The 26,351-nt window shown below is 42.5% G+C and overlaps 1 protein-coding gene across 1 annotated transcript in view; it reads right to left on the bottom strand.

Annotated features, from left to right (window-relative positions):
* The window catches only part of CAMSAP2 (calmodulin regulated spectrin associated protein family member 2), a 71,924-nt gene extending 47,244 nt beyond the window's left edge, over positions 1–24,680 (bottom strand). The window contains exons 1-2 of the mRNA XM_087719193.1: positions 24,536–24,680; positions 5,214–5,473 (exon numbers count right to left, since the gene is read on the bottom strand). Of these exons, the coding sequence (XP_087575319.1) occupies positions 5,214–5,473; positions 24,536–24,674 (399 nt within the window). The 5' untranslated portion in view covers positions 24,675–24,680. The remainder of the gene's footprint in view (positions 1–5,213; positions 5,474–24,535) is intronic.
* Between the last annotated feature and the right edge of the window lie 1,671 nt (positions 24,681–26,351).

Here is a 26,351-nt window from a genome sequence, read left to right as displayed (position 1 = left end):
CAGTCAGCTGAAGTAGCCTGCAGCGCTGCACTCTAACCACTGCGCCACCTTGTCCCAAAGGTGTTTTTTTCAACTGAACTTTGTTTTTCCTTGAAGATGTTTGGCTTCTCATCCAAGAAGCTTCTTCAGCGCTGGCTGGATGGTGGGGAATGGAAGGATTTATATTCCTTGCAGACAGCTGGTCATATTAATCCTTCCATTCCCCACTATCTAGTCAGAGCTGAAGAAGCTTCTTGGATGAGAAGGGAAACATCTTCAAAGAAAAAACTAACCCAATTGAAAAGGCACCATTGGTTCAGAGGAGAACATTTTAAGGAGTTCGTATCTGTTTATGTTTATGGAAGACAGCAAGAAATAGGAGTCCATAGATTGCTCTCGGAGATCTCTTTTTAATGGACAAAAATGAAATTTACAGGATGAGAAAAATGTTTCAATTAAGTAGCTGCAGCCAAATTTCTCAACAATTCATAAAAACGTAACAAGATAGCCATTTATTTGTTGTGGTGTTTTTTTTTAATATCTGTGTATTTTTCTGTTACATTTTGTAACCTTTTATGCTATACAGGTAGTCCTCAATTTACAACCACCATTGAGCCTGACTCAACTTCTGTTGCTAATTGAAACTTTTGTTAAAGTGAATTTTGCCTCATTTTTACGACTTTTCTTGCCACAGTTGTTAAGCGAATCACTGCAGTTGTTAAGTTAGTAACACAAGGGGAATCTGGCTATCCCACTGACATTGCTTGTCAGAAGTTTGCAAAAGTGGATCACACGACCCCAGGACACTGCGTCATAAATATGAGTCAGTTGCCAACCGTCTGAATTTTGATCTGGTTACCATGGGGATGCCGGAATGGTCATAAATGTAAAAATGGCCATAAGTCACTTTTCTCAGTGATGTTCGATTGTCAAATGGTCTTTAAAAGGACTGTTGTAAGTCGAGGATTACCTATATAGCTTTCACACGAAAAGCCTTATCGGCGGTGGGATTCACTTGCCTTCCCTATGGTTCGCAAATATGAGCCCACGTGCTGTGTCAGCGCATGGCCTGCAGTGCATGTGCAGTGCTCACACATTGCTTCTGGGCAGGTGGGCAGAGCCTCCCGCAGCCACCACTATCAGTTCTCTCAAACCGGAGAGAACCGGCTGGATACCACCTCTGCTTATAATGGTTAAACTCCTTGGCTACCAAAGTTCATCAGAAGGTTCCTTCTGCCATTGTTTCCATAATTTCCTTTGCTTGAATTGTCCTATTGATTTAGAGTTTGCTCACGTATAAAAAGAAGGCATTGATGCTTTTATCAAAACGTATCAAAATGCTGTAGAAGAGGAAAGTATAGCAAGGTAAAGAGAGAAAAAAACCCTGTGATACTTTTCTTTCAATTCCAGAATTTACAAGCTTTATTTACAAGCTTTATTTACAAGCTTTATTTACAAGCTTTGTTTACAAGCTTTATTTACAAGCTTTATTTACAAGCTTTATTTACAAGCTTTATTTACAAGCTTTATTTACAAGCTTTATTTATGGGCCAAGCTTTATTTCATAGGGCTGTTCTTCTCTCTAATCTATCATTTAAGCAGATTTATTTATTTATTTATTTATTTGACTTATATACCGCTTCATAGGGCTTTCAGCCCTCTCTAAGCGGTTTACAAATATTTTTTTAGCAAATTGAGTCAGCAACTTGCCCCCAACAATCCGGGTCCTCATTTCACCCACCTCGGAAGGATAGAAGGCTGAGTCAACCTTGAGCCGGTGAGATTTGAACCGCTGAACTGCAGATCACAGTCAGCTAAAGTGGCCTGCAGTACTGCACCCTAACCACTGCACCACCTCGGCTCTTACCTGAACAGGTGGCTTTATCTGGGTTTTACGTATGCATGCATTCCCCCCCCCCCCCGTGATGCATTTTTGTGGGTTTATGCTTCTAATTCATTGCATTCCTACAAAAGATCTTAGCAAAAAGTTTTTCATTTATCCAAATTTTAGTTTATTTTGAATAGGGAAATATTCTCAAGCTTCTTTGGTGGGAGGGTTGTTTAATTATTCTGAGACATGCTATGTGTCTCTTTCCCTACACCATCAAAAAAAAGTCTTACTGATAATGAACTGTTCTCACAGCTATTGTCCCAAACAATTATGCTGGGCACAGAATTGTTGAGTGCTGCAAAGAATGTTGGCAATGCTTCCTTGATGCCTTCCCTGCCAGCTAATTGGAGGCAGATGTTATCCCATGAGAGCAGAGAATATACCAAATTCTATCCAACTTTTTTTTCCCCCAACCGCAGACTGGATAGAAAAACTAAACATAGATATCAAACATTCTTGGACTAAATTCTGGATTTTAAAATCTCCAATTTTCATCCTTTTTATCACTAAAAATCCAGACTACATCAACTGAATTATATAATAATCAGTTTAAAAACATCAGTACTTCTCAATACTGCTACCCCTTCATCCGAAATGCAGAGCAAAGTACTATGTATCTGCTATAATATTGACCCTAATCTACACTGTTCATCCAGCTAAACAGATGCTGATTTTAAGGCAAGTACTTGCCAAATACCTGAGTGACGGCATCAGGAAAAGTCACTGTAATATTTCCACTATGTTCGTATGTCTACATTTGCATGCAGTTACTTACAACTGTAATATTCAAACTGAATAGCAGTAGCAATTGCACTTAGATTTATATACCACTTCACGGTGCTTTACTGCCCTCTCTAAGTGGCTTACAGCAGTGGTCCCCAACCCCCGGTCCGCGGACCGGTGCCGGGCAGTGGAGTACCGTATTTTCACGACCAAAAGCCGCACCGGATTAAAAGCCGCAGTATCAATTAGCGTTAATTTTTTTAACTTTTTCCACATATAAAGCGCACCGGGTTATAAGCCGCACATTTCCCGACGCTTCTGGACATCGCGAGGAGCGGCACGAGGGTTCTTGGCGCTCCGGGGGGCGCCGAGGGCGGCTGGGGGGGGGGGCGCGCGGCTTGGTTTCTTCTCCCTGGACGTCGCAGCGGCGGCCCCGGGCTCACCGATCTCTGTGTTTTTCGCATCGGGGCATGCTCTTGCAGCGCGCCCCGATGCGAAAGGCACTGGGATCGGTGAGTTTGGGGCTGCTGCTGCAGCGTCCAGGGAGGAGAAACCAAGCCGCGCGCCTCTCCCAGCTGCTTTCGGTGCTTCCTGGAGCGCCGGGAGCCACAGATGTCCAGAAGCGGCTTTTGGGGCTGGTGGGGATTGGATTTCCGGCTCGGTGGCCCCTGTCGCTTCTGGACATTGTGGGGAGCCGAGGAGAGTGTGGAGGGGAGCGCGCGACGGTTCTTGGCGCTCCGGGAGGCGGGAGAGGCGCGCGGTTTGATTTCTCCTCCCTGGACGTCGCCCGATCTCTGTGTTTTTCGCATCGGGGCGTGCTGCAAGAGCATGCCCCGATGCGAAAAACACGGGGATCGGCGCGCCCGGGGCCGCCGCCGCGACGCCCAGGGAGGAGAAACCAAACCGCGCGCCTCTCCCGCCTCTCGGAGCGCCAAGAACCGCCGCGCGCTCCCCCCCACACTCTCCTCGGCTCCCCACAACGTCCAGAAGCGACAGGGGCCACCGAGCCGGAAATCCAATCCCCACCAGCCCCAAAAGCCGCCTCTGGACATCTATTGCAGTCGCGAGGAGCAAAGCAGCTGGGAGATCTTTTTCCACATATAAAGCGCACCGGGTTATAAACCGCACTGCCGATTTTGGATCAAAATTTAGGATTTTTAGTGCGGCTTATGGTCGTGAAAATACGGTACCTGGCACCGGGCCGCGCAGCGGCCGGGGGCCATGATCGCTGCAGCGGCCGGGGGCCATGATCGCTGCGCAAAGGCTCCTGGGCCGTGCGCAAAAGCTCCTGGGCTGTGCGCAAAGGCTCCAGGGAAGAGAGCCCCGCGCTGGTACGCACGTGATATATAAACAATCAATGTGTCGTCGCGAACAACGCCCCCTTACCCCTGCGCGCGCTCAGCGGGCCACGGTAAAATTATCAAAGGCTGACTGGTCCGCGGCGATAAAAAGGTTGGGGACCACTGGCTTACAGAGTCAGCATATTGCCCCCAACAATCTGAGTCCTCATTTTACTGACTTCGGAAGGAGGGAAGGCTGAGTCAACTTTGAACTGGTCAGAATTGAACTGCGGGCAGTCGGCAGAATTAGCCTGCAATATTGTATTCTAACCACTGTGCTACCACGGCTGATAACCTCTTTAAAATAGTTATTTGATATCAACAGTTTCCAACCCAAAATTTAAATAAAATATGCAAAGCCATTTCAATATGTTTTAATCCAAGTATAAATGAACAGACCTATATGGACAGATAGGTTACACTGTTTTAATCAAAACAGGAAATCATGGGAAATCAGAACAAGACTTAGAATAGATTCATTTAAGTCATCCAATCATGCCTAAGTTGTCCCACTGATTTGAATTTCAATGACTATTCTTACCAAATTTGAATCCAAATATGTATAAGCAAGACAAAAATCTAAAATAAATATGCAAAACACCCATATTTTTCAATTATCAAGATTTTTCAACTGGAATGATTCAAGCTATTAGGGGCAATAGGAAAGACCAGTATAATTCATCTCTTCAACTCTGTAGCTATTTTGTATCTTCAGTTTATGATATTTTACCTGCCAATTTATTGAAATGGGGGGGGGGACACCCTGTAGCATGACCGGACAAAAGGGTGAACGACAAAACCGCGCCTGACTAAACCGCGTCGCTAAAACCGTGACATCATCAACACGCCGACAACAGTACGGCGACAACAGCGTGGAGACAGAAGAGTGCTTTATAACAGCGCGACGACAGAAAGCCGATTTAACTTAAGGTAAGGGTTAGGTTTAGGGTTAGGTTTAGGGTTAAGTTTAGGGTTAGGTTTAGGGTTAGGCTTAGCGTTACATTTAGGGGTTAGGCTTAGCATTACATTTAGGGTTAGGGGTTAGGTTTAGGTTTAGGGTTAGGTTTAGTTTTACAGCGCGCTTCTGTCGCCGTGCTGTTGTCGGCGCGATTCAGCGTTCATTCGTCGGAGCACTTTAGAACACGCGGTTTTGTCACCGCAGTTTAGTCGGGCGCGGTTTTGTCGTTCGCCCTTTTGTCGGTGAACCCCCTGTAGTGCTGCTAAGAGTTCGAATACTGCAAGGAACGATCAATAACTAACGCAGAAATGCCAACACTCACCATCTGAATCGGTTTCTTGTGCAAGTCTCTCTCTGTCACCAGTTTCTCCTGGTCTGTAACATAGAGGCCCTTTTGGGCCAAAGCTTGGATAACAGCGTCATGACCCAGAAGTGGCTTGGCAGCATCGCTCTTCAGGATGAGACTTCCCGCACGACAGTAGAGTTCTGCAGACAGCAGCAAGTTGACCACAGGAGGTTTAATATGTTCCTGGTCATACTGATCTGTATAAAATGGTTCTCGAAGCTCATCTGGTACATTTTCTGGGGGGGAAAAAAACATACGTGCCTTGAGTTAAAAATGACTAATTCTCAGAACAAGTACATAATCTGTTCTAAATAACCGTAATACATTAAAATGACTTCATAATTGCTGCAATATCAGCATAAATGCCTCGATTCCACTAAATTCCACATTCAAATTATATGCAAAATTTGCGTCTAGAAGTGTAAAACAATTTATTATTTACAGGTTTAGAATTTTTTTTAAAATTGGGATAATGATTCAGAGACAGAAATTTATGAAATATATAGAATAAATGCAAGATTTTCAAGAATAAGAAGTACAAAATATGAAACCCGCAGAGGTTTCAACTGAATTCTGTCAAGAATTTAAACATCTTTAATAAAATTATATATTGGAAGTGATGGGGAGACAGTATATACATACATCTCTTAGACCTTCTTTCTCTTTCTCTCTCTCTCTCCCTATCCAACCACAATCTATTGGCGTGGCTCTTCTACTTCTTTCAAGAATTAAAAAGTGTTGAATAAAAACCTATTTTAAATTCAATTTATAAACTCCTAGGTTATATAGCAGCTTCAGAAAAAAAAAGCAGGAAACTCACTCCATTAAATAAATAAAGATGCCACATAAATTGATAAGTTCCCCAACATGCTGCTTTATTCGGTGGGGAAGAGAATTCTACGAGTCAGTGTCAGAAGTGATATAATATAGAAAGAGCGTACTACTTCAGTAAGAACAGGACAGCTGTGGAAACAAGGCCTACTTGTTAAATTTATGACTTGCCAATTCACCTCTTCAGCCTGGAATATGAAGAAACACAAACTATAGGTGACAGAACTACTACATAAATTACCAGGTTTAAGAAGATGCTTTGAAGACTGAAGTTGGATGACTTATTTAAACTCTGCCAGCACTACCTGTCTTTTCAAATACCCCTGACTGTCTATAATAACTGAAAAAAATATCAGGTCAAATGATTAAAACACTTTTCTCATCCAAAAGCTGTTCAATGTTGCAAATAATAATAATAATAATCTGATCAAGAATCTTTCAAATCATTTAGAAGTGATTTATATAAACACCAAAAACATGATAGAACAGTATAAACAAAAATGTTCTGCAATGTATTGAATATTATGAAACTTTCAGACACGGAGTTAAAACAAATTCTTCCATTGTTAGAAGCTGAATCTCTCCCCCCCCCCAAAAAAACACACATAAATCTTCAGTCTGGTGCACCTTTTGAACTCTGGCAGTTATTATCAATAAAGATTATTTTTAGTGAAAGCCTTATTACAATTCTTTTTGATGAATACTTGGAACAGGTAAGAAGATGAGAATTGCAAATATACTTGCTTTCTCCAATCTGACACTTTGAAGGACAAAGTCATTTTAACTTTTATTGCACAAATATATCACTGAATGCACAATCTTTCACATTCAGGTGAAAAATATGGAAATTGATAAAGTAAACTTATATATAGTATTTGGTTTTAGATATTTTTATTATTGACATTGACATTGAGTCTTTATTGATTAGCCTTTGGGCCATGTCAAAGTGAAAACTTCCAGAAACAAATTATTACCTAAAAAAAAATGGTAAAAGCAATTTAAAATGGAATTTGATAAAATACAATTTAAAATGAGATTGGAATAAAATATGATTTAAAATGAAATTGGAATAAAATATGATTTAAAAATGAAATTGGAATAAAATGCAGTCTAAAATGAAATGGGAATAGAATAAAATAATTTAAGATTTAGATAAAATATGATAAAATTATATTTCTGTGCCATTCCTGCAATCTATCCCACATATGCAGATCTCAACTGAACCATTTTGTTTAAGCACTGTGCTCTGTTAAATGTTATTTTCAGGTTCTGGCCACACATACGGTAAGTTTTTTTGACATGGGGATCCCAGTGGGTCATCCGTTTGGTCTGTAGACCGAGGTACCTGTCTCTCACCCCCTTTACACAAGCAACAATCAAATAGGATATAAGCCAGGTATTCTACCTCTGTCGCTCCACAAATGCAGACGCGCTCATTGTAGGATGGTATAGAATGGAATCTCCCATATCTGACCATTGTGTCAAGCTGTTCGAATCTCACTCACATAAATATCTCCCTAAGATGTTTTGGCAGTTTTTATTAGAATATGCAATCTTATAAAGTTTTGCTTTTAATTTTTTTTGTAAAGCAAAATTAAAAAATGTAAACATGATTTTTTGGGGGGGTCCTGAACCCCTTTTCAATTTGTCTCTTTTTTCAGGTTTTCCCTTTTCCCGGGTACGCTTCAAGGTGCTAGTCGTCACCTACAAAGCCCTTCATGGTATTGGACCTGGGTACTTGAGAGACCGCCTGCTGCCAATCACCTCCACTAGACCAATTAGATCCCACAGACTAGGCCTCCTCCGAATTCCATCCACCAGTCAGTGTCGACTGGCGACTACCCGGAGGAGGGCCTTCTCTGTGGCTGCTCCGACCCTCTGGAACGAGCTCCCCGTGGAGATTCGAACCCTCACCACCCTCCAGGCCTTCCGCATAGCCCTTAAAACCTGGCTGTTCCGACAGGCCAGGGGCTAAAGACTCGCTGCCCCACTTCGAATGATATGATTATTGTGCTTTTAACTATGTATGGTTTCTATGTTTTTGTAACTCTGTTTGTATTTCCCCTCCCTTTTTGAGTTGTGAGCCGCCCTGAGTCCCTTCAGGGAAAAGGGCGGCATACAAATAAATTAAACCAAACCAAACCAAACCCTTCATTCCTCCCCTCCAAGAAAATATGGCCACCACCATGCTTAGTTTATAAGTCGCGTAAGAATAATCTTATAACATGTTTTGGGGGGGGGGGAATTTCCCTAAATTATTTAGTTGAGGTAGATTTTGACATTTAGCGCCATGATTATGGTTCCCATTATGTCCCCGATGTTCATTCCGGTGAGGGTTATGTGATACGAGTGTAGCACTTACCGAGAGGACTCAGTAAGCTCCAAAAGTGTGCATGTTTTATCCTCTGGCATATAAAAATATCTTCCATCAATTTTTTTTGCAGCTAGCACAGGTCATCCAAAGGTAATAATTTTTTTACTTAAAAAAAAAACCTCTGCCACTTTTAAAACCAAGTTCTTTAAAGTGTGTTTCCACAAACAAAATAATCATACAACTAGAGCTACACTCCTTCTCCCGATAACTAAGCTGGTTAAAATATACACAAACACACTGCAATTGATACAAGCATAAGCCCTTTAAGGCATATATGTGAACTTTGCACTGAATCACACATGAAAGGATGTGCATTGTCTCACTTATAAAAACAGCTAACAATGTAAGTAAGTAAGCCAAATGAATCATGTACATTCAGTGCATTTGCCTGAATGTACATGATGTTCTCTTTATCCTATAGCAGTGATGACGAACAATTTGGCACCGAATGCCAAAAAGGGAGCGTGTGCGTGCACGCTCATCAGGGAGGCGACCAGGAAGAGTTAGCTGCCCGGTGCACATGTGTGGGACGGAAACTGGAACTTCTGGTTTCCGGCACATGCATGCTCACCAAAGCAGCTCCTCTTCTGGTTACTGGTGCGCATGTCCAGGTGATGATCAGCTGGCTGGCGCACATGTGCATGTCCACACAGAAACCGAAAGACCAACTCTTCCAGTTTGCAGCACTGCCACGCGCGCAAAGGCCAGCTGATTGTTACGTGCGCATGCGTGCCAGAAACCCAGAAGAGCAACAGGCAAGACAGTGCATGCTAGGCCACATGGCTCTGTGTGCCACTTCGGGCACACGTGCCATAGGTTCACCATTACGGTCCTATAGCTTACTACCATAGATTTAACGTAAAGATGTTGTGAGTTAGCATGATTTGTCCCTCAAATGTTGAAGTCTTTTGGTTTTGCCCTCTGGAACGATCTCCCCGTTGAGATCCGGACCCTTACCACCCTTCCGGCCCGTGACCCGTCAAAACTGCGCTTGACTAAACCGTGCCCGATTAAACCGCGTCGCTGATGTCATCAACAGGGCGACAACAGCCAGTGCGGAGAAAGAAGGGCGCTTTAAATAGCGCTTTGAAAACAAGCCGATTCAACTTAAGGTAAGGGTTAGGTTTAGGGTTAGATTAAGGGTTAGGGTTAGGTTAAGGGTTAGGTTAAGGGTTAGGTTTAGGGTTAGGTTTAGGATTAGGTTTATGGGGGTTAGGTTTAGGTTTAGGGGTTAATTTTAAGTTTAGGGTTTACAGCTTCTGTCTCCGCGCTGTTGTCGCCCTGTTGATGACATCAGCGACGCGGTTTAGTCGGGCGCAGTTTTGTGGGTGAACCCTTCTGGCCTTCCGCAAAGCAACTAAGACCTGGCTGTTCCGGCAGGCCTGGGGCTGTTGAATTTTCCAGCCCCATCCGAGGTTACGACTGTCGTTGTATTTTAAATCGTTGTCTTTTATTTTTATTTTTGTACCCCTTCCCCTTCTGATTGTTAGCCGCCCTGAGTCTTCCGGGAATAGGGCGGCATACAAACCAAATAAAACCTTTATAAAAAAAACCTTAAACCTTCCTTAATGCCTAACATACTTTCTTGGCATTGGACTAAGTCTCTGAATCTGATTTTGAAGAAGCTGTTCCAGCAGAACCTCCGTTAGCCTCAGGAGACACAAAGCCAAGAATCATCTGAGGCTCATCAAACATAACAACATTAAGATGCTGACATTTGGCCTCCCAGCCCTGCACCCCGCAAGTAGAGCAAAAAGCAGAGGGGGGGGGGTTCTATGAGACTCCTTGCCAAGCAAGGGAATAAACCTCTTGATTAAAGACAGTCGGCTACAGCAGTGTTTCTCAACCTTGGCAACTTGAAGATGTCCGGACTTCAACTCCCAGAATTCCCCAGCCAGCGAATGCTGGCTGGGGAATTCTGGGAGTTGAAGTCCGGACATCTTCAAGTTGCCAAGGTTGAGAAACACTGGGCTACAGCATGACTTAAGAGGCAGCTCTGACCCATTGTTCCTGTGGTGGAAACAACTGGTTTCCTGCTTTGGCGTGTCATTCCTGTGAACCTTGTTCATGAAACTCTGATATTGGACTGGCTGTCAAATCTGACTTAGCCATTTGATATTCTGTCTGGATTTGACGTCTCTTCTGTACATTCCTACTGAAAGCGAAACTACCCAGGCAAGTTCTCTTCTGCACAGACTCTGTTTGTTTTACATTCCTTGATTGCTGTTATCTCCTAACTTTTGAGTAAATCGCTAATCTCCATAGCAACAGTGGAATGTGTAATTGAAACCTGAAGCGGGACAAATACGTAAATGAATTTGGGAAAAGAACACAAATCACTTGTTTATCTTCAATATAAAATCCAAATCTCGCCTCCAGTGTGCTTACTAGGTTTTCTTAAATACATTTGTTATTCTCTTTTAAGTGATAGTTCCCAAATTGTGAACCGTGGCATCCCAGAGTACCACGGCAAACTCAAAGGGCACTCCACGATACTTTACATTTTTGACCTTGCTACAGTATTTAATAAATGGAACTGTTTGGTATTTCTTTTGACCTAAAAGCACCAAGGGAAAATTAGAACAGGAAAAGTTTGGGAAGCACTCCTTTCAAGTATTACATTTTCCAATAAAAAAGTATGAAAACAATGTGCTCTTATGCAGTCTTCCCTAGGTACACATTTTGAAGAAAATTATGAGAATTTCAAGCATAAATCCATTACACATAAGGAAGATGATGTTAGAGATACTCAGGGTCTTGTGTCCAGGCAAAAGTGGCTCAAACGCTTTTTAAAAGTCCAGAACTTCCAGATAATGTTAAGAAACAATTCAGACATATAACCACCACCCCCAATTCACAGGAGTATAAGAAGGAAGGAGGTAGAGAACAACCAGAGTTGTAAGATTTTGATATTATAGTTGGTGTGTTGATATAGTCAATCTCTTGGTGTGTGATCTTGTGGATCAATTTCATGGTCTGGTTTACTTAGTGGGACTGATATCAAAGCTAAATTAAGACATTCAGAACTTGAGCATTTTCAGTTGTGCTTGTTTGATGTCAACATATTTCACAAATAATCCCACTACTGTAGATTTGACTGACAAGGGTATTAATGAACCACAATAGCTCTTCCTCCTCCTTTGTCCTAAACAATTAGTTTAATACTATAATAATTCATTTCCAATAAACAGTACAGGTAAACAAGATGGATTTATATTAAACAAAACCTAAATGTGAAATAGGAGGACAGATTATTACAAAATTATTTTTTATTTAGCCAAACAGAATGAAATTTGAAAGGCAGCCTAATTTTTGTTTTAAGTTTTATTCTTTTTGAATACTTGGCCATTGTCATGTCTACTCGACCCCAAATGTTATATTTAAGCTAAAGTCAATATTCATCTTCATAAATTTTGGACAATTTCTGGATTGTCTCCAGCCCCTTTTCCGTGGCTTTGATAAAGACCAAGCTTTTGAGATGTTCATTCTGTAAGCCACCTAAAACCTGGTGAGTAGACGGCATACAAATTATTGTAATAAATAAAATGGTGGTTTATGGTAGTACAACAGACTCAAAAAAAAAATCAGTAAAATTCTTTTTCATTTTATGAAAACTTTATGTAGCGCTGCCCTTGGGGAAATTAAAAAAATCAAGATGGGGGTCTTGACAGCGCAATGGAAGCTCTGCCCCTTTTTTGTACATATGCCAATGTGGAGGGGGGGTCCTTGGTGCTCTCTAAGTTTGGCTGTTTTCTTGCAGACATTTCATTACTCAACTAGGTAACTTGAGAGACCGCCTACTGCCAATTACCTCCTCTAGACCAATAAGATCCCACAGATTAGGCCTCCTCCGAATTCCATCAGCCAGCCAGTGTCGGCTGGCAACTACCCGGAGGAGAGCCTTCTCGGTGGCTGCTCCGACCCTCTGGAACGAACTCCCCGTGGAGATTCGTACCCTCACCACCCTCCAGACCTTCCGCATAGCCCTTAAAAGCTGGCTGTTCCAACAGGCCTGGGGCTAACGACTTGTAACCCCACTCGAATGGTGTGACTGTTGTGTTTTTAACAGTGTATGACTCTATGTTTTGTAACTTGTCTGTCTCCCCCCCCCCTTCAATTGTGAGCCGCCCTGAGTCCCCTCAGGGAAAAGGGCGGCATACAAATAAAGTATAAATGAAAATGAAAAAAAAAAATAACAACATCAGTGCTATTTGTCAACATTGCATAAATGTACAAAGAGGCAAGGCTTTGATCACTCTACCGTAATTGCCAGGTTGACTTAAAAAGAAAAAGTCCCTGCAGTTGCCATTGATTTTAGGTAAATGAGTTGGCATCAAGAAACAATCCAGTATTTAAAATAAACAGCTTACTGAAATACAGATATAACAAATAGCCTACTGAAATACAGATCTTTGATTCATATTCATTGCGAATATTGGATACTCAGGCTTTCTTATTTCCATTTTCATAAAAACAGGACCTGCACAAGTTATTAAAATGGCATTTTTACAGCAAGTTTCTTTACAGCATGAAGGGATTTATGGAAAAGCTCTCAATTCCAGTTCACTGGGAAGTCCATGCTAAATTTGGTAAATGAATGCTCTGTGGCGATTTCGCCTCTATTCCAGAGAGCTTTGAAGTCAGAACATAAAGTTGATAAGCAGTTTAAACTAGCGGTTTGGGCAATCTAGCTCACCATAAATATAATGCTGGTTATGATTATCAGCCCAGCTGATTCCAGACATAAGAAGGTAACATCAGGAAGGGAATTGCGTTCCATTTTCAGAAGGCATTGACCACAGAAAGATTGAGTCTTGATTATAGAAGGACAGCCGAAACCTCTTTTATCCCAAAGAAGCTGTGGCATAAAGAAAAATCAAGGTTTTCTACTTTAATACCCTGATGGGCAGCTTTGCTATTTTCTTTTCAGGAGTGGAGATCTGCATTTTTCCTCACCAGATGTGATGTCTCTTCCTGCTTCAACCTCAACGTCAGTTGAGCTCCTTTTCTAAAAGCTACTGTTCCCTTGTGCGTCTACTCGATACAGTACAAAATGTTCCCAAGTGGAAAAGTAAAGAAAGATCTTTGAACAGCCAAATTGCTCGCATAGACAAATAAAATTAATGGAAAGGGATTTCTCCTCCTTTTACCTCAATTTATATTCTAATTATATCATCCCCATCCATCCCATTCCTAAAAGCAGCATACCACAATGTGGTTTAAAACTGGTAGGAAATTTCAAAAAACATAATTTGGAGAAATCTACAATAGGTAGCCTATTTTTCTTCAATGTACAATATTACTACATAAGGATGGATCCAAATATAAAGGTAGACAGAGTTGAGGAAGGACTATCTAAAATTAATCTACAGGATATCCAACACGTGTTCTAATCAGAATGTATTGTTCTAATGATTAAGGTGGTGTTTCTCAACCTTAGCAACTGTAATATTTGCGGGTTTCAAATCCCATAATTCCCCAGGGAACCGTTGGAAGTCTGCACATCTTAAAGTTGTCACGGTTGAGAGAAACACTGGGCTAAGATCCAAATTAGGGAGAGATCTCTAGTTTGAAGTCCAATCTGCAATGGAAACTCAGGATATAATCCAGAGGTTGAGAACGATAGCTCCTTTATGACTTGTGGACTTCAACTCCCAGAATTCTTGAGTCAGCTGTGGCTCAGGAATTCTGGGAGTTAAAGCCCACAAGTCATCAAAGGGCCATCGTTCCCAACCTCTGGTGTAATCCTATGTGCTTCACAGGATGTTTGTTGTAGGGGGTGGGTGGGATGGAAGAAGGAATACTATATACCAGTGTTTCTCAACCTTGGCAACTTGAAGATGTCCGGACTTCAACTCCCAGAATTCCCCAGCCAGCGAATGCTGGCTGGGGAATTCTGGGAGTTGAAGTCCAGACATCTTCAAGTAGCCAAGGTTGAGAAATACTGCTATATACACTACCTTGAGTTCCTGGGGAAAAAAATGGGGGGAAAGCCTAACAAATGTAAATACACACTTTCAGTAGATAAGTGAAGTTTGAAGTACCATTAATTTGCAGCACATTTTGTACTCTCAGTCCTATTTAAAGTCACCCAACAAGATTTACTTGTAGCATTTGGCAATATAATATGCTGCTGTATTATATATTGTGATTTAATAACGCAGGGAGAAAACCAGGCCTTCCCTTAAGCACCAAAGATCCAAGCTATATATCATACTTGGGATATAAACATATCATATTCAACCCAGAAATAAAGTGAGTAATTAGTATGTCTGCTGCACTATAAAAATTCTAAACCTCTCACGGATAATTCCAAAAATGAATTCAGCTGCCAAGTGGAAACCAAATATGAATATTCAAACTTATTTCAAGGGCAAGTGCCCTTATCGTATTAGAATACTTCTATATTGGACCAATATAGAAATCCCGTAGGAAATTGGAGCATCATTTTGATCATCCAGAAGAGATCAAATGTTCCTGTCTCACTACAGTTTTATTTTATTTATTAAGATTTACGTGGCACTTTTCATTCTGGAACTGGAGATGAAATACATAATGCCTCCTTCTCTCAAGTCTTCCCCATTTGAATAATCCTGACAGGTATTTAGGCTAAACGTGATTGGCCCAACTTCACCTGGTGTGCTTCCGTAGCGGAAGGAGAACAGAAACTGCATCTCCCATCGCCAGCACAATACCTTATCCAGTACACAAGATTGGCTCTGGGTGCCTAGTAATTTCAAAGTTAATTATTGCTTCTTTGTGTGTCTTTTGATTGCACACTACTTAATCTACTTTATATGGAGAAGCAGATTATATATATATATATAATATATATATATACTGAATACTTAAAAAAAAAAAGATTATGGGTCCCATAGTAAACTCTGGAGAAATTTTTAAAATCCAAGGTAGTCAAAAGAGCACACTAATTATTTAGAGAATCCCAGAGCCGAGGTGGCGCAGTGGTTAAATGCAGCACTGCAGGCTACTTCAGCTGACTGCTAGTTCTGCAGTTCGGCTGTTCAAATCTCACCGGCTCAGGGTTGACTCAGCCTTCCATCCTTCCGAGGTGGGTAAAATGAGGACCCAGATTGTTGGGGGCAATATGCTGACTCTGTAAACCGCTTAGAGAGGGCTGAAAGCCCTAGGAAGCGGTATATAAGTCTAACTGCTATTGCTATTGCTATTCATCTCTATACTTTGCACAGACATCTGTAATATGTCACAGGAGTGTTAGAAAGGTTCACACCATTATAGGTAATCCTCAACTTATGAGGATTGAACCCAAGATTTCTGTTGCTAAAATTTGTTAAGTGAATTTTTTGACCCATTTTACGACTTTTCCTACCACACTTGTTAAGTGAATCACTGCAGTCCTTAAATCAGTTTTTCAATGAATCTGGCTCCCCCATTGACTTTGCTTGTCAGAAGGTTGCAAAAGGTGACCACGTGGAACCTGGGACACTGCAACCGTCGTAAATACGAGTCAGTTGTCAAGCACCTGAATTTTGATCACATGACCAGGGGGGATGTTGCAATGGTCGTTAAGTGTGAAAAAAAGGTCGTTAAGTCCTTTTTCAGTGCCTTTGTAACTTTAAAGAGTCATTAAGTCAGTGTTTCTCAACCTTGGCGACTTTTAAGTTCTGTGGACTTCAACTCCCAGAATCCCCCAGCCAGCAAAGCTGGCTGGGGGATTCTGGGAGTTGAAGTCCATAGGACTTAAAGTCGCTAAGGTCGAGAAACACTGCATTAAGTGAACTATTGTTAAGTTGAGGATCTGTATATCATGAAAACATTGCAATTATGCAATGACATGATGCCTGACGCAATAGCACAAGTCATGTTATGATGTCGTGATGCAGTATCATAAATTGTCGTCCCTTTCCCCCCCACAGTTAAGATTCCTTGTTCAGGAACAGAGCTAACCGCCATGAAATGACTGTGTCTCACTTGGATTCCTTGTAGTCCTCCTGATTCAGCAAACTGCTGACCTCAAGCAGTTAGTCAAGGACAAAACCACTGCAGAAGATTGTTCAGATGGAAAGGACAGACAGACAGAGGAATATCTTCATCTCGGCACAATCCCCACCCTCATCTAGATAGGCAACCAGAGCAAGAGGAAAGAAGCATCTCAAGAAGTCAGGAAGAAAACTTATACACCTTTTGTTACTACCAAGAATGCTTTTAAATGTTCCAGAGTTAACCGAATAAGCCCTCTGTAGCAAGGTTATTCAACATATAAGCAAAGAAGTGGCAAATAAATGAATAATTACTTTATTGTGTAAATTAAATCTGTCTGTCCAACATTCTAATCCAGTGTTTCTCAACCTTGTCAACTTGAAGATATCTGGACCTCAACTCCCAGAATTCCCCAGCCAGCGAATGCTGGCTGGGGAATTCTGGGAGTTGAAGTCCAGACATCTTCAAGTGGCCAAGGTTGAGAAACACTGCTATAGATAAAGCCACTCAGCTAACTTTTTAGGTGTAATGGTTTAACGTGCTATAACAGATTTTCTTTTCCAACTCAAGCTAGTTGTTCAAAATTCCAAGCAATTCCCAGTCAGTCTGAAGTGCCTGGTCAAAACTGTATTCCCAGAGTTGAATTTCTGAAAATTTATTTTCCAGAAGATATTCTAGACCTGTCACTATTAAAACAGTACAACTTGAATCTAAATCCTACCTTTCAAAATTGACAATGTCACTCTACTACTGTATACTCCAGAATCATAAAGCTCTTCTAAAACAAACTAAATGGAGCCATTAAGTCAATTCACTCTGCTGGATTATATTTGAACAATCCATATTGATTGCTGCATAGGACCTAAAAGACTACTAAACATTTCTTGGTGACGTTTCCAAAATAAGTAATTTATAACAAAAGTTCATTAAATGTTATACTATATTTCAGTGGTTGAATACACAAATCATGCTATCTTTTAATTTTGTTAACTTATGGTTTGCCGATTCAATCGCAATTATTTTGATCCGTACGTTTTAAACTAATCAAACACAATTTCCAAACCATAAAAGGCGAATTCACAATCGTAAACTAAAATCAAACAAACTATATTACATTGTCAACTTATGTTGCAATTACAACACCAATTACTGCAAACTTATTTGCAGTTTAAGAAGTCGGAAATACAGACTGAAGGATACTTTGTTTTTAATTTTATAAGTATCTTTCTTTCCCTTCAAGGCACTTTTTGACACAATGGAATAAGCATAGATAATACTTCAAAACAATAATGCAAAGTCCATCCCATATGTTCCCTACAAAGATAGTAGTGATCTAACTTCAGGATTGGAATGTAGGAGAGAAGGAAGGGGGGAGGAAGGAGGAAAGGAAGGGGGAAAGGAAGGAGAGAAGGAGAGAAGAAAGGAGGGAAGGAAGGAAGGAAGGAGGGAGGGAAGGAGAGAAGGAGGGAAGGGGGAAGGAGGGAGGGAAGGAAGGAGGGAAGGAAGGAGAGTAGGAGAGAAGAAACGAGGGAAGGAAAGAGGGAGGGAGGGAGGGAGGGAAGAAGAAGTAGGACCATTGTAAGATAAGATGGATCTATGGGATGTTAAAAAAGCAATCTTCAAGTATATTGTCAACAGTAAGGAAAAATTGTTATAAATACATATTATTAATAACAGTTATGAGATCATATAATTGTGAATGTATATATGAAATTGATCTAAAAAATAAAATAAAATAAAAGGATTGCAATAAGCATTATTGTGATTATAGATAATCATATATCTCTATCTCTCTATGAAATACTTTAAAATACACTGTCAGAGGTAGTGTTTTTGTAGCATCGCATCCAAGGGACAGTAGGTTTTTTTTGAATGTTACAATAAAGTCATTGTAAGGGCCAGGACCAAAAGTTTGTTTATTTAGAGTTTTTCTAGAGCCTCAATACATTTATCTGAAGCCCATCAGAATCTTAACAAGGCCTAACCCAGACATTAGGAATGCGCTTAAAGCATGAACATTTCCAAAAGTACAAATCAATGATTTGCCCTTCAGATTAAGGCCTGGGGAGACTAATACTGCTTAGCACAGGGATGTCAAACTTGTGTTGTCACAGTGGCATCACGTGACACATTGGGATTCCCCCCACCCCCCCTTTGCTAAACCAGGCAGGGGCAGAGCCAGCATTTTGACACCCCTGACTTACTACTATATGAATTATGAAAACAGGCAGCATAAACTACCTCCTTGCCACCAGTTCTAAATGCATGGCTTACTAATAAACCATGTTCGGTTTAAATGAGTTAGTATGTTGCACAGAGATACCCTCCATAAGGCCGAGAGCTTATCCAGTTTCCTCCATCATTGATAATACATAGTTGGAAGGCAAAAAATTGGCCTCCTTGCTGCCAGCAGCAACAGGAAAACAGCAGTTTTGATAACAACCGCTGGAGGGGGAGATACAATGGATGTACCTACGTATGTACAAGTCTATTTTCATATTGCCCAATAATAAGCAATATTTCCTGTTGATGATTCTTACAGGAATTAAGAAAATCTTACAGGGTCAGTACAGTTCGTCAACCTAAATAGGTTGTTCCATTCTGTGTTCAGAAACACAATCGTTTCTAAGCAAAGCTGCTTAGGACTGCCTAAAATTAATAGGGCATTGATTTTTATATGTTGATGACCCTGCATGCAATATTACAGGAATCCCCAATCCCTGGGCCATGGACCAGTATCTGTCTGTTAGGCACCAGGCTGCACAGCAAACCCAACTCTAAACTGTGTAGGCAAGGAATCTAGGTTTTGCATGCCTCCTCCTTCTCCAAATCCATGGAAAAATTGTCTTCCACGAAACTGACCCCATAGGTTACATACATTGGGAACCACTCAATATTTGTCACTGATGAGATTCATTTATGCCTTGCATTAGCAATAGCAGTTAGACTTATATACCGCTTTGTAGGGCTTTCAGCCCTCTCTAAGCGGTTTACAGAGTCAGCATATCGCCCCCAGCAACAATCCGGGTCCTCATTTTACCCACCTCGGAAGGATGGAAGGCTGAGTCAACCTTGAGCCTGGTGGGATTAGAACCACCGAACTGCAGATAGCAGTCAGCTGAAGTGGCCTGCAGTACTGCACCCTAACCACTGCGCCACCTCGGCTCTATACCACAAGGTGGTAAGGCTGCTTTTTGGGCTGAATCCAGGCCTCTGTGCTTTGTATAAATTCACTTAATTAAGGCCTATATAACAAACCGTAGTTCAAGAGAAGATAGTTTGGTGTGATGGATTTAATGAATCCTAAGATTCTCAGTCCTTTTGCTTTATAAAGGTATCAAAAGAGGTGAAAGGTCATAGAACCACACTGAATGCTGTGTTTGACAACCATGTTGTCAGAAATATAATTTTCAGAGCAATGACATAGAGACGCACAAACAACTCCAAGAGCTTTTTATTCTAAGGAAATTAGAAGAGTGATTCATTCATACATCCTAATGAGCTGCTATGGGTTGATTTTTTTAAAATAGCAATTATGGTGGCCTCAGAAACAACAATAAGCCATAAAGTGATGGCTCCAAACTGGAGTTACCTGGATTTGCCCAATGCATCATTCCAAAAAATGTCAACAATAATGGCTAAAACATGATCTTATTTTCAGATGAGGTAATTATCAAAATAGGCAAAAGATGGGCAACTTGATGACTATAGTTCTTAACGATAACAAACATCACTGACACCATAAAAGAACCTAGAGCAGAATACAAATTGCAAAGCTATATTTAATAAAAAGAACCAAAAGTAAAACAAGCCCCCATAAAACAAATATATATATGTATAATTATACCCACTAGAGAAGGACTAAAACAAGGATTCATTTTAAACAGCAGTCAAGGAATCCAGTCCAGGAGCAAGTGTGGTAAATGCCCAGCAGAAGAAACATGTTGCCAATTGTCAAGTAAAACAAGACATCATGAGGGCCATCTATACTTCCCTTGAAAAGTTCCCTAACTTTCTATGAAGAAGAGAAGGTTCGCAATTTGGGGGTCCTCCTGGATTCGCAGCTGACACTGGAACACCATCTATCGGCTGTGACCAGGGGGGCCTTTGCCCAGGTTTGCCTGGTACACCAATTGCGGCCCTACTTGGACAGGGGGGCACTTCAGACGGTCACTCAGGCCCTTGTCACCTCAAGGCTCGATTATTGCAATGCGCTCTACATGGGGCTACTCCTGAAAAGCGTTCGGAGACTACAGCTAGTCCAGAATGCAGCCGCGCGAGCAATATTGGGTGTACCGAGATACACCCATATTACACCTGTCCTCCGGGAACTGCACTGGCTGCCAATTGGTCTCCGGATGCAATTCAAGGTGTTGGTTATTACCTTTAAAGCGCTACATGGCTTAGGACCAGCCTATCTGCGAGACCTGCTGCAATACACCTCCCAACGGCCGATAAGATCCCACAGGGTGGGCCTCCTTCGGATACCGTCAGCCGGACAGTGTCGGCTGGCGGGCCCCCGGAGGAGAGCCTTCTCTGTGGCTGCTCCGCCCTGTGGAACCAGCTACCCCCAGAGGTCCGGACCTTACCCACTCTCATGGCCTTCAGGAAAGCTGTTAAAACCTGGCTGTTCCGGCAGGCCTGGGGCTGTTGACCTTAGTGTTAAGGTCCAGCCCCCATTAGAACATATGTGTGTTGTGGATTTTAAACTATTTTTTTTAACTTCTTTTCTTTTCTTTTTTTCTTCTTTCGTTGTAAGCGGCCCGAGTCCTCCGGGATTGGGCGGCCTATAAATTTAATAAATGAAAATGAAATAAATGAAGAAGGTTCTACTCTAAATTGAGAGTCAGCCTCATCGGTGGTGTTACTTGGGCGATATCGTGGGAAGTAGTCTTTTACGTTTCATTAAACTCAACAAGAAGTTGATATATTGCTAAGCACTGGTGTCCAACATTGTCTTCATGCTCACTATCGCCTCTGTTCACCAGCCAATCCCCTATGGAAGATGGCTACAGGAAAGACAGCAATAAGATGAAGATGACGGGGAACATCCTAGAAATGGTAGCAGGCAGCAACTTGTTTGATTTTTCCTTCCATCAAATGTATGATATGGGACAATTGACATTTTAGCAACAAGGATGTTACAGTTCTCTCATAGCAACCATTTTCTGAATGTTATTCTCTATTATTTGCAAATTTCAAAGCTACCAACTGAATAGGATAGAAAAAGGGCGATCGATCAAAAACAGAAGCGTTTTTTGATCAGTAGCGGTTCCAATTCAAGTATGGAGTAAATAATGTCACAAAACAAGTTATTTCGGAAACAATTGGAGTACTATGAAAACGTAACACAAAAGCCACATTTACACTTGGGTGTAAATTATCTGTTGTTTTTCTGAATAGTAAGCCCATATGTTTACAAGACCTATGACTCTCTGTGGAGAGTAACTGATTTGAGAGGAGATGTTATAATGGTCTTCTGTGTCTGGTATCGCTTTTTGCTTCATGCAAAGAAATAATATGCTTCTGTGTTTCATACGGCATACACTTATTTGTCATCATTTCCTAAATTATATTTGAAATCTTAATTAAGTCAATCCAGACCAGGACAATTATGGACAGTTTAAATAATGTCTCTATAAAATAGTATTCTGAATAGTGGTCACTTGATCAACAGAGTAAAGTTCGTAAACAGAAAACAGCCAACTCTCTTGCTTGTATGTTTACTAAACCCTTTATCTTAGAATAAAGTACACATTTCTCCAAGTTGGTCATGCCTGTCTGTTTACTTGGACATTATTCACTGACTTCAATGAGGCATAGTGCCTCTATGGGACACAATCAACACCCAGGATTGTAGCTTACAGTTCACACATTCATACGCATCACCTGATTTCTGTGTATTTGATGCTTGTACTATTTTGGTGACGAGGAGCTGAAATTCAGGAATGCGGTTTCACTCGTTTACCAGACAAGAATTATTTCAGCATTACCACTATGCATAATTAAAATGGTTTTTTTCAAGATTGTACCTGCAAAGTTAAAATCCTATGTGGCATGTAATAACAGTATGCCACTTCTGAAATTTAGGTATTGTTCTAAATTTCCAGCCCATCAGCATTTTTAGGCACAAGCCTTCAAAGAAGGGGAAACACAAGGCCTTGAAAGATAATACCCCCCCCCCGCACAAAAGACAGACTGACAGTTAAATCTAGCTCATCACTTGGACCTTAACTTGATAATTTTTAACAGCCACTTCCCACAGGATACATATTCTAAGAGAGGTTCCATCCAACCTTTCATCAGGAACAAATCACAACTGTTATCTTGTTACATTATATACTAAATTCAACAGTTGAAGAGCTGAAAGTAGAAAGGGACTCTTTCCCCATTATTCTATAGTAGACAATAACAAAACAGAGGAGAGAGGCTGAACAATGACAGGTGGTCACCTTGTAATGGTTTGGGAGATGCCTCCATTATTTATCATTGCCTAATATTGTCACTTCTTCTTCTTTTGGGGGTAAGTATTCCCTGAAAGCCTTAGATGGGGGGGGGGAAGCTACTCTTCTCCTTACAGCCTATATAGCAGTGTTTCTCAACCTTGTCAACTTGAAGATGTCCGGATTTCAACTCCCAGAATTCCCCAGCCAGCGTTCGCTGGCTGGGGAATTCTGGGAGTTGAAGTCCAGACATCTTCAAGTTGACAAGGTTGAGAAACACTGCTATATCGCAATCAAAAGACGCTCCCCCTTTTCATACTTCTTTCAAGCTTCTCCCAATGGATTCACCCAAGGAGAAAAAACCCTGAGCATTGTTTTGAAAGGACACCTAATCTGAATGACTAGTCACAACCCGTAGCGGTCAAAAACACCATGCAACGTTTCTATTTTCAGTTTATTTGCGGCCCCCTCCCTATTTAAATGGGGAAAATTGTCTATTTAAGGAAGAGGTCAACGGAAAGGAAGCAACCTTTTGCACACAATGATGGGAGGGCTGATTTTTTTTTTTTTTTTAAAAAACCATTCCCAGGGAGGCAACCCACATCATTCACTGTCAACTGCAACTGTAGCAGGAACGCAATGTAGGCTGTACAATCAAGGATAATCTTGGTAGCATCTTTGGAATTGGAATTGGAATTGGAAAGTTTATTTATAGGCCGCCCTTTTCCCTGGGGGGACTCAGGGCGGCTTACAATTCATGGGGAGGGGAATACCAACAGTAAGACATAAAACAATACATAATTAAAAATAGAACACAACATTCATCATTCGGGAGGGGACGGATTACAATCTAACCCCAGGCCTGATGGGATAGCCAGATCTTAAGGGCTGTGCGGAAGGTCTGGAGGGTGGTGAGGGTACGGATCTCCACGGGGAGATCGTTCCAAAGGGCCGGAGCTGCCACCGAGAAGGCCCTCCTCCGCGTAGTCGCCAGTCGACACTGACTGGCAGATGGAATTCTGAGTGGTTTCCCTCCATTCCTTTTGTTGTTCTGCTTAGATATCCTTTTGTTGTTCTGCTTATATATCCTTTTGTCGTTCTGCTTATATATCCTTTTCTTTTTCTGCTTATATATCCTTTTGTTGTTCTGCTTATATATCTTTTTGTTGTTCTGCTTATATATCTTTTTTTTTGTTCTGCTTAGATATCCTTTTGTTGTTCTGCTTATATATCTTTTTTTTTGTTCTGCTTAGATATCCTTTTGTTGTTCTGCTTAGATATCCTTTTGTTGTTCTGCTTATATATCTTTTTGTTGTTCTGCTTATATATCCTTTTGTCGTTCTGCTTATATATCTTTTTGTTGTTCTGCTTATCTATCCTTTTGTTGTTCTGCTTATATATCTTTTTTTTTGTTCTGCTTAGATATCCTTTTGTTGTTCTGCTTATATATCTTTTTGTTGTTCTGCTTATATATCCTTTTGTTGTTCTGCTTATATATCTTTTTGTTGTTCTGCTTATCTATCCTTTTGTTGTTCTGCTTATATATCTTTTTGTTGTTCTGCTTATCTATCCTTTTGTCGTTCTGCTTATATATCCCTGCCTTCCACGGATGGAGGGATTCACACACAGACCAGTCCAAAGAAACAGAGCAAAGATCCAGAATGGGAGAAAAAGGAGGCGCATCCACCTACCTGTCCCGAAGGCTTTGGCCACCAGCCAGGCGAGATTGCAGGCGATCTTGGCCCGGGCGAAATCGTAGTGGTCGAAGGGTTTGATGGCTGGCACGATGAAGGTCTTCTTCATCTCCTTGGCCTCCGCAGCCTCCCCCATTTTCCTCCCCTCCCCTCCCTCCCCTCCCCCTACAAGGGATCTACAAGGGGTCTACATGGCCGCGCGCGGGCGGGGTGGGTGGGATGGGGGGGAAAACGGGCATCTGTCAAAATCCCGTCTGGAGCTCGGCGTGGCTGCGGCAGAAGCAGCGAGGCTTCACCGGGATCGGCCTCTCTTTCCCCGCTGCATAGGATGTGGGGGGAAGGGCTCGGCGCCCCCTTTTTTCTCCCCCCCCCCCTTCTGCCTCTCTTTCTCCTCAGGCGCTTTGTCTCGCTCCCTCAACGCGTTGAAGGGTCACTTCGTCGTCTTCCCTGCGCCCAGATTCCCCCCGTTCTCTCTCTCTCGCTCTCCCGGCCCTTCCAAACTGAGGCGGCGGGGGCGGGAAGAGGAGTCCGACGGGGAGGAAGGGGAGGCGGCGGCTGGGCGACGGCCAGCAGCGCTCCAGACCCGGACCAGCCCTGGCGCGCCACTGCAGGGAAGAGACGCGGCGGGGCTGGGTGTGGCTCGCGCTGCCCGGGTCCTTTTCCCGAGCAGCCGCGTCCTTTCCTCCGCTCCTTCCTCGCCAAAACCTGCCGCTCGCTCTCCCCTCACCCGCCGCCCTCCGCGCTCCCGCCGCCGCCTCAGCCGCAGAAGGGGGCAAAAAGAGGAGGAGGGGGGAAAGCAGGAGGGCACGCAGACGCATGCGCGCTTCCCTGCCTCCTTTTCCTCCTGGGGAGCGGGATTCGGCTTGGGCGGGGCTGGAGGGAGGATGGGGGGGACGGAGAAGCGGAGCGGTCTTTCCGTGACTCGGGGAGGCTCCGGTGGTCGCTCTTTTGAGGAGCTCCCCATCCTCGCCTCCGTGGTCCTCGGGGCAGAAAGGGAGGCCGGTGGTGGGAAGGTTGTTGGAGAGCGCAATTGCAAAAAGCGGGCAGGGGGGCGCTGGAAGCCCCGTCGGCGGGGAAACGATGCTTTGCCGTCTCCCTTGTTTTTTTTGCAAAGGGGGGGACGCCTTGGAAGCGATGTCCGAGGCCTGGAGGGGAAGGCCTAAGTGACCGGCCCTGGGCTTTGCCTCATTCAAATGTATTAGGCGCAGTGTTTCTCAACCTTGGCAACTTGAAGATGTCGGGACTTCAACTCCCAGAATTCCCCAGCCACCATGATCATCATTGCAAAGGATTCTGGGAGTCGAAGTCCACACATAAAGAATGATCTAGGCCAGTGTTTCTCAACCTTGGCCACTTGAAGATGTCGGGACTTCAACTCCCAGAATTCCCCAGCCACCATGATCATCATTGCAAAGGATTCTGGGAGTCGAAGTCCACACATAAAGAATGATCTAGGCCAGTGTTTCTCAACCTTGGCCACTTGAAGATGTCGGGACTTCAACTCCCAGAATTCCCCAGCCAGCGAACGCTGGCTGGGGAATTCTGGGAGTTGAAGTCCCGACATCTTCAAGTGGCCAAGGTTGAGAAATACTGTATTAGGGAGATTCACACACACACACACACCCCAAATCTCATGTAGGGTTCAGGTGGTGATGGGCATCTGCTGAGTCTCTAGCACTGATGATGTTCCCTAGCTGGGTCACGAAACGTCTGCAAGGAAACAGCCAAGCTCAGAGAGCACCAAGGAGCCCATATTTCTTCTCCTCCTTGCTCTGCAAACCCCCCTCCCTTCTAGCCCTGATAATGTTACTTA

This window comes from Thamnophis sirtalis, unplaced genomic scaffold (genome assembly GCF_051295495.1).
Source record: "Thamnophis sirtalis isolate CommonGarterSnake01/CBP01778 unplaced genomic scaffold, rThaSir2_p1.2 scaffold_7, whole genome shotgun sequence".
NCBI lineage: Eukaryota > Metazoa > Chordata > Lepidosauria > Squamata > Natricidae > Thamnophis > Thamnophis sirtalis.
This window is presented reverse-complemented; position numbering and strand designations above follow the sequence as displayed.